At 37.9% G+C, this 18,649-nt stretch overlaps 1 protein-coding gene across 1 annotated transcript; it reads left to right on the top strand.

Annotated features, from left to right (window-relative positions):
* The first annotated feature begins 16 nt into the window (after positions 1-16).
* On the top strand, positions 17-18,190 carry LOC136709343 (sodium- and chloride-dependent GABA transporter 2-like). The gene is made up of 14 exons (XM_066684487.1): positions 17-185; positions 662-796; positions 7,082-7,222; positions 7,616-7,700; positions 8,281-8,413; positions 8,830-8,964; positions 10,616-10,719; positions 10,860-10,984; positions 13,512-13,624; positions 13,710-13,847; positions 13,999-14,101; positions 15,211-15,311; positions 15,863-16,033; positions 18,038-18,190. Exons 1-14 carry the CDS (start codon positions 50-52, stop codon positions 18,188-18,190), a joined length of 1,773 nt encoding a protein of 590 aa, XP_066540584.1. The 5' UTR covers positions 17-49.
* Positions 18,191-18,649: the final 459 nt, after the last annotated feature.

Here is an 18,649-nt window from a genome sequence, read left to right as displayed (position 1 = left end):
CTGGATTACTGTATTAAACTTTATTCTAGAAGGTGGGAAAGTGCTGGAGATGGACAGAGATGGGGGAGTAGAGGAGAGAGGATACTGGGGCAGTAAAACAGAATTTATTTTGGCAGTGGCTGGGAATGTGGTGGGTTTGGGGAACGTTTGGAGGTTCCCTTATCTTTGCTACAAGAACGGAGGAGGTAAGAACATGAACATGGCTGCTTTGCAGGTTTCCTATTCATTTGCTCAGTTAAACATATACTGAAAAAAGTACCTCAGTAATATATTGATTGATTTGTATTCTCCTGGGTGTTTGTCCACAGTTCAGCAGCAGTATGGTTGTGAATAAATTCATTTACTCTTCACTTGCTTGGTTCTCTTTTATAATCTGACAGTATTTTGCATGGCATCACTAAGAACCACAAATCTGTATTTGTAAAAAAGGAATGAACATATGTTAAGAGCCTTCTCATCTATGTAGAGTTTTGAAAACAGTTTTGTAAACAGAATAAATCTGTAAATAAATATGCATTTTGTATTTTCACATCAATTTTTCCTTTAGACCAAAATGATCCTAAAAGAGAAAAACAGAGTCGTATACTCTGCCAGAAGATCTGATAAAGGATGAGACAGGATTCGTTGATGGTGTTTATAGCTTGTGTTCCTCTGTTCTCAGGGACATTCCTGGTTCCGTACCTGGTGTTTGTGGTGACATGCGGTGTTCCACTGTTCCTGCTGGAGACAGCAATAGGGCAGTACACTCAAGAGGGAGGAATCACCTGCTGGAAACGACTCTGTCCACTAGCTGAGGGTCAGGAAACTAAATTCTATTTACTTTAATTATTTATTTATTACTACAGAACTGTAAATGCATGTACATTACATCACTGTGTGGTCATAAGTATATTAAAGTCTATATTAGTCATTCAGTATTAGTTTTCTACACATAGAGCTTGAGCTCCTTTAAGGCAGCTTAGCATAAAACTCCCCAATTAACTCAACACAGCACATCATTTGATGAAAAGTTCTAATTAACACAGAGCACATTGAATGTAAATATTTGGCTCTTTTTGTCTCTTGCATCATATAAACCATTAAAAAGTTGTCAAGTTCATATAAGTGTTCCTGTTTACTCTTTCAAGGGAAACACTTTTTATCTGGGTCTATTTCTGCACATGATGTAGAGAAGTTATCAGAGTAAGGGTAGACTCCCTGTGCACCATTTTGAAACCCATGTTACTGACATAAAAACACAACTCTGTTCAATGTCTGTGTATCTAATATTAGCTCTATCTGCCTCTTCTGTGTATGTGAGCATTTCAATACACCTCAGTTCTCTTAAAATGATTTATTTAATGAAATGTGTCAAAATGAAAGTATTTAATATCGTTTAAATGTTACATTGAATAATACTAGTGCATATTTTATTTATTAATAACAAAGTTTAACACATTTGTTTAGATTTCTCCCTGTGAACCATCTATAATGATGAAATCATACATTCCTTGCTGAAGCCAGTAATAGGGGGCAAAGAATCAACCACAGACTCCACTGTAAAAAAAAAACCCACACTGAGCCATATTTAGTCATGCTGTGTCTAAACTAAAATAATTAGTAATAAATTAAAATAACTTGACAAGTGTGACAAGTTACAGTATTGAAAACCTGATGACTATCTACAACCAATACAACAAAATGTACTGTTTAAAATGTAATAATTAAAAAAAAATAATTGACACTGCATTCAGGCTTCAAAGAACTCACTGCAGAAATTAACAGAGGTATTAACTCATGTGGGACAATCTGTAAAATTAAATAAAAGCAAAAATCTATGATATATTCATTCTGTTGAAGCTTTACTTAAATAACAAACCACTGACAATTTTCACTGACAAACTTGAACACATTGACGAGTATGAACACATTTAGAATTTGACAAATGAAACACACTCCAAAAGTATTGAATCAGAGGCATGTTTACCACTGTTACAAAAGCTTTCCTTGTAATCCATTCTTAAATCATTTGAGAACTGAGGATACCCGTTGTTAAAGTTTTTCAAGGAGTATTTTTTTTGTGTACATTCTCGCTCTATACACGATTTCATCTGCTCAAAAGTCTGTGGTTGATGTTGCCTGATTGTCCTCCTCATGATGCAGCATAAGAGACAGTTCTGTGTCTACAGTGCCATGTTATTGTAGCATGTACAGAAGGTGTCCTGGTATTTTCTTGCTACAATATTTATGGACCTCCCAGGATAACATGTAATCTTGATGGCAACACGCACTGTCAAAAAAAACGTCACTTTGGGGGTACACTCATAGTTAAAAAAGTGTATTGAATTTTAAAAGTGTATTGAATTCATACACCCAGTTTCATCTTCAGGACTTATATTATGTATTTATATTTAATACATGAACATTTCACTGAACTGCCTTGCCTTGCACTATTTATTTTACTATATTTATTTCTAATTATGATACTGCACAGATATTGCACTGTACTGATATTGCACATTCCATACCCTTTGCACTACCCACACTTTTTCAACTTTTAAACTATATACTGCACTCAAGAGATCATCTTCTATGACCTCTTATGTTTGATCATTCTTAAGCACACTATGTTAATTTTTTGGTATTTTGATATATGACTCAGCCTACATAGTATATTGTCGATTTTGATATTTGTTTTAGGTTAAAAAGTATTTTTAACATTTAGTATTTTAGAATCATGTTCTATCTTCTACTGTCTTTTATGTACAGTGGAATGTTTTTCTTTATACTAGTCCATTGCTGTTAGTGATTGTTGTATTTGATGTCTGTAAGCTACTGAGACCTTGAATTTCCCCTGGGGATCAATAAAGTATCTATCTATCTATCTATCTATCTATCTATCTATCTATCTATTCTTTTATTTTACACAGTTACAGATCAAAACTTACAAATTTTCCCCTGTCCTTTGTACCTTGAGGGAACAAACCTGGACTTTAAAACCTGTACCTTTAAAGGAACATTTACACTGTTTGTAATTTTAGTGACCAATAATGTACCTATACCATACCTTTTTTCTGAGAGAGTATGTCTCTATAAAACCGAATGTTAGCCTAAACATCAATGGAAACTCCTGCAAGTCACCCGTCACTGATGCATAACAACATTTCAAATGTTCAAATGCTGAAATTCCAGTGTCTCAAACAGTTCAAATGCACTTTTGTTTTTTGACAATTCTCTCAGTGATAGGGAAAGCATAGGGAGCCACAACCCATCTATACTTGCAAAGAATGAGCCTTTTGGTGGAAGCTCCTTTTTTACCTAATCATGATCCTCTCTCCTATTACCACTTCACCTGTTTATTATGAAATATTCTATAAATGTTCACTCTCATTTTGCCCCTGCACCAACATTTTTGGAGTGTGTTGCAAGAAACAAATTCTAAATTTGTTATATTTGTTTACATAATAAAATTTAAATGTTCGAAGAAACCACTGGGGGAAAAAAAACAAAGAAACAACATCCAGTGTTTTCTCTGATCAACTGAATTTTACACATCACAGATTTAGTTTTTCATGCTTTTTACAGAATGTCCCAACTTTTCTAGATATGGGGTTTGTGGGAGTGTCTCTGTCTTGTGTCTGTCAGTGATTCTATAACTAAATGCACTGATGAATTTGTATTAAAGGTGATTAACTACATACACTGATATGATTAATCGTGATTAATTGTAAAATGGTCTAACACCCTCATTAAAATGTATTTTGAGCTTCCTGTGTCAGCAGTGACTAATAAGGCACCTCACTAGGGATTCAGACACGTACAAATGCACCATGTCTATAAAATGTATTTGCATGTAGTACTATTAAGAAAGTTAAAATGTTCAGTTAAACAACTATTTACAGGAACGGTCAGCATCAAACATCTGTTTAGTTGTTCTTTAGTCAAAATGCAAAAGAGATGTTAGTGAAACAGTTCACTGATTAAGAAACAAATTGCTGAAAATCTTTGGAACCTTTGAAGTGTAACAACGAAAGCTTTTGGCTTAATATTTAAACAAACAACGAATCAGCACAGGACACAACAAAGTTACAGCTGGAAAAAAAAGTCTAACTGCTTCATTTGGTGTTCTGTATAGTGCTTTGATTACTAAATCCTCTGTTATAGATTTATAATCAACATGTGCTCTAATACTTAGGTCTATAATCACTGTATACTATATATTACTATATATAATTTTTTTTAAAGTATAATACGTAAATGCACAAAACTAATGTAATATACAAATAAATTAATATATTTTGTCATTAAAAACTACATAACTAATTAATTGTCTTGAAATGACTTCTGCAGTTCTACAGTACATTTATGTATATATGTAAGTATTTCCATATTTCTAACATCCATCCATCCATCCATCCATTATCTGTAACCGCTTATCCAATTTAGGGTCGCGGGGGGTCCAGAGCCTACCTGGAATCATCGGGCGCAAGGCGGGAATACACCCTGGAGGGGACGCCAGTCCTTCACATTATTAATTTATTCTTAAATGGACCAATACTACTTTCGAGTGATGTTAGACTCCCCACCCAATTATCATATAGTGCAATGAAAAAACAGATATAAATCACGGTAGAAATATTGAAATAACTTACAACAAAAATAACTGACCCAAATGTACAGGGTGGGCCATTTTTATGGATACACCTTAATAAAATGGGAATGGTTGGTGATATTAACTTCCTGTTTGTGGCACATTAGTATATGGGAGGGGGGAAAACTTTTCAAGATCGGTGGTGACAATGGCGGCCATTTTGAAGTTGGCCATTTTGGATCCAACTTTTGTTTTTTCACTGGGAAGAGGGTCATGTGACACATCAAACTTTTTGGGAATTTCACAAGAAAAACAATGGTGTGCTTGGTTTTAACTTTATTCTTTCATTGGTTATTTACAAGATTCTGACCACTTATAAAACGTGTTCAAAGTGCTGCCCATTGTGTTGGATTGTCAATGCATCCCTCTTCTCCCACTCTTCACACACTGATAGCAACAGGAGAAATGCTAGCACAGGCTTCCAGTATCCGTAGTTTTCGTATCTTCACAGCATAGACAATTGCCTTCAAATGACCCCAAAGATAAAAGTCTAAGGGGGTCAGATCGGGAGACCTTGGGGCCATTCAACTGGCCCACGATGATCAATCCACTTTCCAGGAAACTGTTCATCTAGGAATGCTTGGACCTGACACCCATAATGTGGTGGTGCACCATCTTGCTGGAAAAACTCAGTGAACGTGCCAGCTTCAGTGCATAAAGAGGGAACACATCATCATGTAGCAATTTCGCATATCCAGTGGCCTTGAGGTTTCCATTGATGAAGAATGGCCCCACTAGCTTTGTACCCCATATACCACACCATACCATCAATTTCTCTGTTCCAACAGTCTTGGAGGGATCTATCCAATGTGGGTTAGTGTCAGACCAATAGCGGTGGTTTTGTTTGTTAACTTCACCATTCACATAAACGTTTGTCTCATCACTGAACAAAATCTTATGTGTAAACTGAGGATCCTGTTCCAACTTTTGTTTTGCCCATTCTGCAAACTCAGTGCGCTGATCTGGGTCATCCTCGTTGAGATGCTGCAGCAGCTCAAGTTTGTAAGTGTGCCATTTGTGAGTAGCTAATATCCGCCGAAGGGATGTTCGATTTATACCACTCTCCAGTGACATGCGGTGAGTGCTACGCTGTGGGCTCTTGCTGAATGAAGCTAGGACAGCCACTGATGTTTCTTCATTAGTGACAGTTTTCATGCATCCACATTTTGGCAAATCCAACACTGAACCAGTTTCACGAAACTTGGCAAGCTGTTTGCTAACTGTAGCATGGGAGATGGGTGGTCTCGTAGGGTGTCTTGCATTGAAATCTGCTGCAATGACCCGGTTACTGCGTTCACCAGAAATTAACACAATTTCTATGTGCTCCACACGTGTTAACTTCTGTGACATGTCAATGGCTGTAAACAAAGAGAAACTTGTAAATAACTCATGAAAGAACCATTGTTTTTCTTGTGAAATTCCCAATAAGTTTGATGTGTCACATGACCCTCTTCCCATTGAAAAAACAAAAGTTGGATCCAAAATGGCTGACTTCAAAATGGCCACCATGGTCACCACACATCTTGAAAAGTTTTCCCCCTCCCATATACTAATGTGCCACAAACATGAAGTTAATATCACCAACCATTCCCATTTTATTAAGGTGTAGCTATATAAATGACCCACCCTGTAGTAAATATGTGGCATATGTGCAGTTCACTTACAGTCCACCATTGTCCTGGAAGGATGGCATTGACTAAGAGTAAGTCTGGTTACCTCAGCTCAGCCAGAGGTTCACCTTATATGGGCCAGGTGTAGATATTTCGCCCACGTGTGCCCAACACAACACATACCATAACCCAAGACAAGCCCAGCTCATGGCATTTGGTCCATGTCCATGTCGCAGGACACTAGTTTTTGTCACTTTTTTTCTGACAAAAATGCAATAATTTTTTTATTCATTACATTTTTTGAACATTTATATTTCACTTTGGCAGCTCTGGGCCACAATATATAATCATGATTTGTATGATTTACTACATAGCCCTATTATCACCATATGATCTATTACTAAATATAGAGCTATATAATCACCATAGTCTATTATTTTATTTAATTTATTCTTCATCATGTAGTTGTGTTTACTATTGCTCTGTCACATAGTTCTGTGATCACAGTTATGCTCTAAAATAAATGTGTTCTATAATTACTATATGGCCTTTCAAAAATCTATTCCATTAATACTGCTTTATCATCAATATCTCTTTCATCACAGAGCCAGTCTCCACCATATTTGTTGCTGTAGCTAAATGACTTAAACAACGAATGTACCCCATATTATGTGTAACTGCATGTTTACATTGACATCAATTCAGAACAGCACTACTATCATGATATGGATTTTTTTTCATGTTTTAAAAAAATTATATCAATATCATTAACAATACGCCCAAGCTGAATTCTTTCATGATTTTCCCTCTCCCTCTCTCTATTTATTTATCTTCTGATCAGGTGTGGGTTATGCTGGACAGCTCATTATAGTGTACAGCTGTGTGTGTTATATTGTCCTCTTGGCATGGGCACTGTTCTACCTGGTGTTCTCCTTCAGTGCTCAGCTGCCTTGGGCCACCTGCAACAACACCTGGAACACAGGTAAACAGCAGAAACACATCAAAACCATCTTAAAGTAGCAATCAATCGCCTCCAGTGATTCCACAGAGATTATACTGACACCTAGTGGCCTGAATGTGCCAGAGCTTCTGTGGTAAACCTATTGTCAACATGTAGGGGCACCTGCTCTGTGGAGCATAAACATGTTCATTTAGGTGCTACAATGCAATTTGTTTCTTCGTCCCGTAAAACGTCACATTAGTAACAAACGTTTGTGATGAAATGACAGAATGATCTTTTAAGGGCACCTGAAGAAACGTTTCTCTCGTAAAGCTGCCGATGTGGAAAACCATTTGGAAATTTAAAATGTTTTTCAGAAATTTTGAGGAAATTTCATCCAGAAATAATGAAGAGGTGGTTTTCTTTCTTCCACAGATCATTGTAATTTTCATGTGAAAAATTGGACACTCAATGGAACAGAACAAATGAATTCAACTTCACCAGCAACTGAGTTCTGGGAGTAAGTAAACACACTGCAGCTCTCCCAGTATTTATTCTAAAATGATGGGTATTAAACTGGAGAGTAATGTTTTTTCTTTTTGTCGCAGTAATAGTCTCCACTCTTATGGGAAGGCCAGATGTTGGAACATTTCTGTGCAGATTTGATTACACTTAACACATGATATAAGCCCAACAAATATTTCTGTACAGAGACTAAGCTGAGTACCTGTTGATCCACACAAGGCCTGAGACACACAAATGAATGATACATAATAACAATAATAGAGTCTGCACACAGATGGAAATATCGTATATATCACCAGACTTTGATTCTCCAAAATAACCTGAAATTTAGTTTCTAAACTGTGAAAAGATCCAGAAGTTGTAAGTCTTCAACCTTAAGCAGATACAACACTGGGCACAGAAATCCATAAAATACTGTGTTATAGAAATGACAAGTTAAGGCTTTTTCCTTTTCCTATACAGAGATGATATACAATATATAAAGCATATAGATTTATACATTATTTTGATCCTGTCTGCCAAGACACTAGTGTTCACACACCAATAAACATACACACGTCTGGTTGTGTGTTCAGACGCAGAGTGCTGGCGATCTCCGGAGGAATCGAGGAGCTGGGGAAGGTGAACTGGGAGATTCTTCTCTGTCTCATTGCAATGTGGATCATCTGTTACTTCTGCATCTGGAAAGGAGTCAAGTCCACTGGCAAGGTGTGTATGTGTGTGTGTTTGAGACCAGGTGTACACTGTGCTGTTTTGTTCCTGATGTGTTTGTAGACTAAAGCTCTGGCTTAAAGACAGATTTTTAAACCTTTGAAAGGTTCTACAAACATCTCTTAAACAAGCATGATTCTCTCTCTCTCTCTCTCTCTCTCTCTCTCTCTCTCTCTCTCTCTCTCACACACACACACACACACACACCAGCAAGTTTGTCCACCGTGGGAGCTAAGAGGATTTATCTGTTCCGGCTCTTGGTTTATAACTGTGTTGAAGTTTAATAGCATTATTTTAGATTTTATGTCATTTCAAGCTTCACCTAGAATTCTTTTTACAAGTTTAACTCTGACTTCGAAATGACACAAAGTTAATGGTCTGTTGTATATTTCCTCCATTTTCTCTGTCTCCAGGTGGTGTATTTCACTGCTACGTTTCCCTATGTGATGTTGCTGATTTTACTGATTCGGGGTCTGACCCTGCCAGGGGCGTTACAGGGCATCATTTTCTACATTTATCCAGAGCCCCAGCGGCTTGCCGACCCTCAGGTGCCACCTTAAGCATACTATAAGCCCAAAGTACACCAACCAGTCAAACGCCAGCACAAAGGTTTAGTCAGTGTGCAGTTTCTGTGTTTTTTTTTTGATGAGTCTCAAGAATGTTTTCTCATGCACTCTGGTTCATTATGGTATTTTCATCTTATTAATATACACCTCTTATTATTGTTCTGTCTAAATACACTAGTAACACCAATCCAACTACACAGGGTTTCACAGGAACCAACACTTTAGCCCAGGGATCTTTCAGGCTGCTCAACTATTTAATTTTCTACTAGTTCTAGTTCTTACAATTTTAAATACAGTAGCAAATATTAGATTGTGTTTTTGTGCAAGAGCACAGTATATTCAAGTTAAGAAAAAACAGTGTACGGTTTTATATACCTCCTATGTTTTCCTCCTACAGATTTCAATCAACAAAATCCAAATTTGCTGACTATTAAACTCTGTACCTGAATAACATGCTTACACTATTTGAAATGATTGGACGTACATTTTGCATACATCATTTGTTCAAACTGAATGAATGAATGAATGAATGAATGAATGAATGAGTGAATGAATGAATGAATGAACTAAACCACATTTGAAACAATCTGAAACAATGATCAAAGTTTAAATAGAAAACACAATGCAGGAATATTATAAAACACAGACCTCTCTGAAAAAGGTGTGTGCGTGGTCTTAATATTCTAATGAAGGTGAGTGATTGACAGCCTTCTGTCAATGAGGAATATAATTTTGTTTGTGTTACCATGGCAACACACCAGTTTTAGACAGAGAAGCCTGGTGTTTTTAGCATGTTACTTTGAGTCGTGGTTGCACTTTCACAGATCTTTAGGGTTTACTGAGGTTTATGGATTAGTAACTGAGTTACTGAGTTATCCTCTGCATAATCACACATACACAAGGAGAATTGGAACAAGCACTAGGTTTACAAGACTGTGATTCTGAAAGAGAGCATGGGTTACTCAGTGTAAGTCTCTGAAGGAACGAATGGTTTATTCAGTGTGAGGTTCAGAAGAACACGGTTAGCTTAGTGTTATGTTTGGAAGGCAAACTGGTTTTACTCAGTGTGAACCTCAGAAACACTGGCTTCAACACAAGATTACTTGAATTCTAAGAGAGGGCAGAACCATGTTAGTCTCGTGAGTGGTCAGGGCAAAGGTTGTGTAAGCTTCACCAATTTTAAGACCTCCCATTATAGATTGAGAACAGAGCCATACTGGTGAAATGCACCAGACATTTAACTAGACTTTGGTAAGATTTTCATAAGAAAACATTATTGTCTTTACATTGTGAGGCTTGAGGAGCCAGACTCTACTGGGAGATTTAAGTTCCTAGGGGCTTTAAATTAATTTTTGGTAGAGAAGGACATACAGACTGGTGTGAAGTTAAGAAAAGCCTTTTGTTGATATTTCAAGTATTTTCCATCTCCATCATTATCATCATCATCATCATCAACACAACTGTAATAAAGTGGAGCCCACATCTGTTTGTGGAAAAGAAATAATAGGATGAATATATGTTTAGACACAGACACCTTGTTCCAGTCACCACCACTGGAAACAAATCTGAAAAAAATGTTATTTCTTCATTTGTTCCTTTATAATATCTGCTTGTGTGTGTGTTACATGTGCAGGTGTGGATGGAGGCAGGTAGTCAGGTGTTCTTCTCCTACAGTGTAGCTGTGGGTAGTCTCGCTGTTTTGGGAAGCTACAATAAATACAACAACAACTGTTACAGGTGAAATAATATAAATGTATGATTGTATTGACTGTTGGTTTTGCAGTGTTTTTAGTGCTGGGAATCATTAGTGTTTTGGTGTGTGTGTTTTTGTATATATTAATATGTGTGTGTGTGGGTGTGTGTGTGTGTGTGTGTAGGGATACAATCTGGTTGTGTGTTTTGAACAGTTGTACAAGTGTAGTGGCTGGTTTTGCAGTGTTTTCAGTGCTAGGTTTTATGGCCCTTCAGCAGGAAGTTGCCGTGGAGGAGGTTGCTGAGTCAGGTACAGTACTCTACACACTCTAAAATATTTATCATTATATAAATGTTATAGTACTATATAACATGGTTTGAATTCATGACTTTACCACTTAAACAAATTCAAAGTAATCTAAAACACCTTAAATAACTTGAAATGTTTCATAAATACAAAATCTCTAACAATTTTAACAAATTTAATGTAAATTTTCAACAAATTCAAAACCCAAATGCATACAGTATGCTTGGGAAAACAACAAATATCTAACATGTTAACGATACCATAGCAATTATATATAAATACCATGGCAACTAACCTGAAATCTCATGATACAATGTAACACTTCATCTGCCAGCAAAAATACTTCAAAGACCTAGCAAAATGCTAGCAAGTACCAAGCAACCATCTACTTAAATATTAGGAATACCATTAGCTCTGTAGAAACACTAGGTGCATTCCAGTCACCCCAGCATTTCCCTGTGACGTTGACCACACAGGGCATTCAGCCATTCATTCATTCAATATCTTTAATCGGGTCCAGAGCCCACCTGGAATCATTGGGCACAAGGCGGGAATACACCCTGGAAGGAGCGTCAGTCCTTCACAGGGCAACACACACATCACACACTTGCAGATTTCTGTCAACACAACACATTGTCTTTTAGATGATGACTTCTGACTGAACTTCCCTTAACTGGTATCACATGATTAGTGTGTAGGGCAGGGTCTTTCAAATTTTTTTCAAGTGACACACATTATCTTTATACCACTATTAACTGTATACAGAATTAGAGTGAATCCCATTGATCAGTTCTTTAAAAACTCCCTGGCAGGTACTAAAAGGAGCATTCTGTAACACTGACAGCAAACATTTCAAATGAGGGAGAAACAGTGGAGAGAGTTTCCTCAACAGTCTCAAAGCTCCACCAGGTTGCCAGTTTGAGGAACAAACCTACACAAACAAGTTCAAGACCAGTTTAAAGACATAGGAGTGTAATAGGTAAAAATAATGTGCCATAATCAGTTTATTTAAACAGAAATGTATTCATCATGTCACTTAAAAATCTACCTATTCTATAGAAAGGCAAAAAAAAAGTCGGACGCACTTGCTAAAACACAGTGACTTTATTGAAACACAAGATAACCAAACAGAGACTAGCATAACAGACAGAATACTTAAACAAAGAAAGACTGACACAGACTTGGACAGGATGACCTGGACAGAGGGGCTTAGATAGAGAGGGAACATGACTGACAGGGAACTGGACAGACAAACCTAGACAGATAGAGCTGAACAAAAATCTAAACAGAGAGAGCTTAAACAGACTAAACCTAGACATAGAGATAGAAAGACAAACCTAGACAGAGAGAACTGAACAAAGACCTAAACAGAGAAAGCTAAACAGACTGAAACTAGACAGAGAACCAAACAGAGAACTAAACATGGAAGAGCTAAAGCAGACTAAACTTGAACGCACACAAACAGACAAGAAACAAAAGAGATACAAAGACTGACTTGGAGGACATGAGAAATAGACAAGACAGACAGACAGACCGACCGGAGAGCACAAAACAAAGGTGGAGAGAAATAGACAGACTGAAGAGCAAAACAATGACAGAGGAAACGAGAAAGAGCAGAGACAGACAGACTAATCCTAAACACAGAGCAAACAGGACAGACAGACAGACTAGAGGACTAAACATGAGGAAAGGAAATGAATGACTGACAAGAGGGAGAGAGACAAGGGAACTTAAATACATGACACAGACAAGAGACACCTGGAACAGATAACAAGGGCAGGATTACAAATGACACTGACGAGGAGGAGGAACAATGGCAGGACATAGGTGGAGACATGGACAATAACAAACAGAGCCATGTGCAAAGTGAGCACATGGTGGGGACACGACAGGACAAGGGCGTGACATATAGGCTGCTTTGCAAAACTAAAGATGGCTCTAGCTTTTGAAACACAACTCATTTCGAAACAAATCTTATTCCACACTTTATCAATTTAAAACAAACAACCAATGGTACATTATGTCACTAAAACATTAACCTAGTCTGGTGAAATGCTTATAGTGTTATTCGCCTGCTTGAATTCTCCATTCCACCTTAATAGGCAAATATACAAAGGTTTTTTTTTAGGTCAGGTAAAATCTAACACGCCCTGTTCGCTTGGTCATTTCATGGCTGAAGTAGGCTGTGTTTGTGTCCGCTATTGTGTGTACTAGTGACCCGGTGGGTTTGGACTGTAATGTGATTGGACAGAGGGCGGGATCTTAAGCTGAAACTCCGATAGAGCTCTGCTCCGGACTGGGCAATTCTCAAAGGGAATATACTGGCTTCAGCCTGTTCTCAGAGACTCCAGTGCTTCAACTTAGCCTGTTTCCTTAATCTAACAACCAATCAGGATACTCTAGAATTAGAAACACTTTGCAAACTCCTGTTAAAAAGCTACATTCAAAATTGATTTCCGTAAATTCTGACATTTATAATTGTACTGTAAATTGTTTGTGTGCATGTTTTGTGTGTGTGTGTGTGTGTTAGGACCTGGGTTAGCATTTATAGCATATCCTCAGGCCATAGCATTGATGCCATTTCCTCAGCTGTGGGCGGTGTGTTTCTTCATCATGATCATCCTGCTGGGACTTGATACACAGGTACTAGTGTAATGTGAGCACAAGGCTAATATTAGAGTGGGCTAAAGATGTGGGTGTTCTGAATTTTGTTTTTATTTATCCTCAGTTTGTGGCGATGGAGGTGTTGATCACCTCAGTGATGGATGTATTTCCTGCTGTTCTTCGCAGAAAAGGACGCAGGGAGCTCTTCCTCCTCATCTTCTGTATTTTTTGCTTCTTCAGCCAAATGGTCATGGTCACAGAGGTGGGAGCAGTGGGCCTGTGATTTGTTGGGATTATTCTGTCTTCAATAGGGGCATGAATGTTGATGTTTGGCATGAATGTTTTGTATGTGTGTATTTATGTTTTTTTTATATATACAATAATTTGTTGTATTTGCTCTGTGTTTCCTGTAGGGGGGGATGTTTGTGTTCCAGTTGTTTGATTATTACGCCTGTAATGGAACCTGTCTTTTATTCCTAGCTGAGTTTCAGTCTCTGGCAGTGGGTTGGATTTATGGTGAATATATAAAAGCATTTCACTTCATTAAAGTAGCAATCAGTATTTAGAAAAAGGCTTGTTATTTTTGCAGTTTTCTGTAAAAATGCAACTCAAATGAGATGAATAATGAAATAATGAAATTTAATTGTAGTGCCTTAATGAACAAATTTATGCCCAATAAAGCATATCCCCTACATGGGGGCGGCCATGTTTATCCTGGGTTTGGTACAAAATTACTCATACTTCAAGGCCACAGGTGTCTGTACCATTAATATATCATAAAGAATATGAGAGAAAATGACTGATAGTCTTTAAAAACCTAAGCAACAACTAGTAAAGCTCAATAATTACACTGAATATATGACTTTGCACACACAATTATAGCCATTAAGCTTTTGCTGGGAGCTAAAGGGTTTTTCAACACATCACTGAATCTGGAGACTTAAACTCAAATCACTTAGTTGTCCCATTAATATATTTTGTTTTCCTACCCTCCTCCAAAAGTCAACATAGTGCATTTTCGGCAGTGCTGGGCCCAGAGTAGGAACGGGAGAGGTTCTATTCTCCATATTAAAAGCTTAGTGAACAATCACAATGATTTTGAAGCTTTAATTTTAAGCTAAAAATACTACCTAGTGTTCGTTTAAATAGGCTGAATGACTGATTTTAATTGACGAAGTATGATTTTAAATAAATCATTTAGCTTGAAGTTAGGGTAAAACCCTTTTCAGACGTAACAACAAATCTGTCCACAAGATTTTAGAAAATCTTTGTACAATAAGCAATAATAGATGACATGACATAAGGGCATGCAAGTGTGAATAAAGCAATTGTTTTTAAATTCATAATTTTTCAGAAATATTGAAGCATTGTTTTAATTATCTGTAAGATTTCCAACAAATTTAACATCTGTATGTGATAGAGGACGGAAGTATAAAAATCAGTTTCTGTATAATGTCACAATCACAGCTAAAGTGTTAGGATCCACTATTAATGTGGACAAAACCCAGTTCAAGACAACAGCAACTGAAAAAAGAACCCACCTCCACTACACATGGCCAGTATACAGCTATATAATTTGTAATATAAAAATAGATTTGACCACTGTTTTCCACTGTCTTCCTCAGGTGCTGACAGGATGTGTGACATCATCGAAGACATGACTGGAACCTATCCAAACTTCATCTTTAAACTCTGCTGGAAATATCTCACGCCCCTCGTTTCACTCGTGAGAATCTGTACACTGGTGTTCATCTTATTAATATTTAATATTTAACATACTGTTACACCAATCAGCCATAACATTAAAAACCACCTGCCTAATATTGTGTAGGCCACCAATGTGCCAGTAAATTACCAGGCATGGAATCCACAAGACCTCAGAAGGGTCCTGTGGTCTCTGGCACCAGGAGGTTAGCAGCAGATTAGACTTGTTTCTCCAGAACATACCAAACACACTCAGTCTGATTAAGATTTGGGGAATCTCTTTGTTTCCATGTTCCTCACACCATTCATGAACATTTTTTGTATTTCTTAGCAGTTTGGGAAAGGGTAAAAAAAAGGATTCCTCTCCAAGAACAACACAGTTTCTCTGACAGAAAGAGGAAGCCCCTGATTATTCCTTTCAAAAATGTTAAATATTGTCTTCTGATGGATTGATACTTTGGGCAGTAAAAGAAAAAGCATAGCTTGTCCTCGCTTTCTTTCTCCCTCTAGGTGTAACTTACTTGTTCTCTGATGGAGCACTGGACCCTCATCTCCTTCTCTCTCTTTCTCTAGGTGTCTTTTGTCTGCTCTCTGGTAGAGTACCAGCCGTTGACCTTCAACCGATGGTATGTTTACCCGGGCTGGGCGTATGGACTGGGTTGGGCCATGGCACTCTCCTCCATCCTCTTGATTCCCCTCAGAGCTGTCATTCTCTTATGGACAGGTACAGGTCCCCTGAAGCAGGTACGAAACTACACACACCTCTCAGCTAGAGCCTCAGCCTCTGACCTATCTCTTATTCTGGAGGGGTACCAGCCCCTAAAGGAAAAATCTTAAAATGTCCCCCATAATCCAGTGTCTGAGGTTTAAACAAAGTGTTTGAGTGTGTTCTGGTGTGAAGCTGTTGATTGTAGAGAAACCTATGGACACAGATGTCTTTACAGTGGTGGTGGTGAATGGAACCAGGGGTCTCCATGTCTACACAAATATAGCATTTTATTTGGCATCACTTTTGAATAAGACTACACTTATAAAGAATTATAAAAGAGTTATACTCTATTAATGGGTATTAATTAGGTTGTAAAAGTAATTTATCTTATTTTATAAGTAACACACAGAAAGGGTATGTGAAGTAATTTGCCAAATAGTGAACCCATATCTATCTACACTGTTAAACATCAGATCTTGCAGAAGACCTTACTTTGTCTTCTCCATCAGTCGACATTAACCCTGTCAGCTTCAGCATACATTTGTTAATAAGTTTAACCATTTAAATATAATTAATCTACTACTGACAGAATGTCTGGAGGACCTGGAGGTTGTGGGTTCGATTCCTGCTCCGGGTGACTGTGTGTGTGGTGTGTTCTCCCCGTGTCTGCATGGGTTTCCTCCGGGTGCTCTGGTTTCCTCCCACAGATGTATACTTGTCTAAAATATTTCTATGTGCTGTAGGATTAACATTAAACCTCACAGGAACTAAACCTTAAAAACAGCCCTAACCCATGAGCCTTCCATCACCAAACTTTACTACTGGAAGTGTTCAATTTGGAAGCATCCTGCAGTCTGTCAAATGCAGTTTTATCATTAAACTTCTAAAGCATGATTCACTGCCAAGGTTTTTTTTTTCAAATGTTTATTTAGGTCACAATCTTCACACAACCATGATAAAACAAATCCTGAAAATCAGCAGTGTGTTCAGAACCATTTCACATAACCTTCTGTGAAGAACCTTTATAATAATAATAATAATAATAATAATAATAATAAATGGAAATTTTAAAGCACTTTTCAGTAACCCAAAGATGCTGTTTACAATCAGATGAACACATAAAGACAATCACATCCACAATCAAACAAAACAAGAGGAACAAATAACGCTACATAACACACAATGCTACAAAACAGGAACAAGGGCAAAAACAACAAGGGCTAGTCAAGAAACAGAGAAATTAAATGCAGCCACAAGCAGGTGTGTTTTAAGATTGGGTTTGAATAGCAATAGAGATGTTGACTGAATTTCAGCAGAGTTCTGGACCACTTGGAGTTTATGTACTAGTGAGGAGCTAATGCCAGAAAGAAGAGAGTTACAATAGTCAAGACGGCTGGAGATGAATGCATGGATGAGGCGTTCAGCAGCAGACTGGGAAAGAGAAGGATGGATTTTAGCAATGCTGCGAAGGTGGAAGAATGAGGTTTTTATGATGGAACTAACATGGGAATGAAACTTGAGTGAAGAGTCAAGGGTGATGCCAAGATTTAGGACCACAGGGGAGGGGGAGAGGGTGACATCATCATTTGAGAGTGTAAGGGAGCCAATTTTATTGAGGGTAGATTTGGAGCCAATGAGGATTAGGTCAGTTTTATTACTATTAAGCATCAGTGAATTTTGTGTCATCCAATGCCTGATTTTTGAGAGACATAGTTCAAATTTGGAGAGTGGTGGGTCATTGAAAAAATTGGTCAGGAGGAAAATCAAGATTGAAATGATGGATACTATGGCAGAGGGGATGTATATAGACAATAAATTGTATAGGAGGACGTCTGGTTTCATTCACCAACAGAGTCATCTGACTCTTGACTTCTGAATGTTTTGGACAAAACGAATTCTATTCTTGAACTATTCTTGAATACATCAAAAGGTAACATTTGTTACATCCCAGTCCACAATAAAGCAGAGTAAATATATATCAATTAATGTATGAATCATTAAATACTCCCAGAAAGCAAATCAAAATGTTGTGTTTACAGCGATGGGTCCATCTCTGCACCCCTGCAGCTGACCTCCCCTTGACCCGGAAACAGAGAGCTGAAATACAGAAAGCGTCTGCAGCAGAGATGAAGGAGCTGCTGATCAACAGAGGAAAACCGACCAATACAAAAAACATAACAATGAAGGAATAACAGCTCGTATTTTCTTCATGCTGTCTCCAGGCATTCCTCTGCATTGGGTACACACCACATGTATCCTGGGGGGTGAGGGGGGGGGGGTTCCATTGAACGTCACTGCCATGAGTTACAAGCTTATTAAATAAATATGAAAAATGCTACAAGCTATAGCTAGCTCTCCTGTGCACTGAATTTAAATTAATTTGTTTTCTGTAACAATATTATACTGTTCTGGGTCACGGTGGGAATTACAGGGCACAAGGCACAGCAGCAGTCCGGACATAGTGCCAGTCACAGAAGTGTGATTACACTCTCATATGAACTCAACAGAGGTTTTGGAACATGGAACGTAACCTCTCTGGTGGGAAAAGAGCATGAGCTGGTGTGCGAGGTTGAGAGGTACCGGCTAGATATAGTTGGGCTCACCTCGACACACAGTACGGGCTCTGGAACCAATCTCCTTGAGAGGGGCTG

The sequence above is a fragment of the Hoplias malabaricus genome, chromosome 11, assembly GCF_029633855.1.
Source record: "Hoplias malabaricus isolate fHopMal1 chromosome 11, fHopMal1.hap1, whole genome shotgun sequence".
In the NCBI taxonomy this organism is placed as follows: domain Eukaryota; kingdom Metazoa; phylum Chordata; class Actinopteri; order Characiformes; family Erythrinidae; genus Hoplias; species Hoplias malabaricus.
The sequence above is the reverse complement of the archived record's forward strand: the minus strand, read 5'-3'. Positions and strand labels throughout refer to the sequence as shown.

Bases quoted from the DNA above. Each gene is read 5' to 3' on its own strand.
- LOC136709343 (XM_066684487.1), top strand. From the start codon at position 50: ATGGACAGAGATGGGGGAGTAGAGGAGAGAGGATACTGGGGCAGTAAA. The intron at 8,414-8,829 runs GTGTGTATGTGT...CTCTGTCTCCAG, and splicing joins GAGTCAAGTCCACTGGCAAG to GTGGTGTATTTCACTGCTAC. The intron at 10,720-10,859 runs GTGAAATAATAT...GTGTGTGTGTAG, and splicing joins TACAACAACAACTGTTACAG to GGATACAATCTGGTTGTGTG.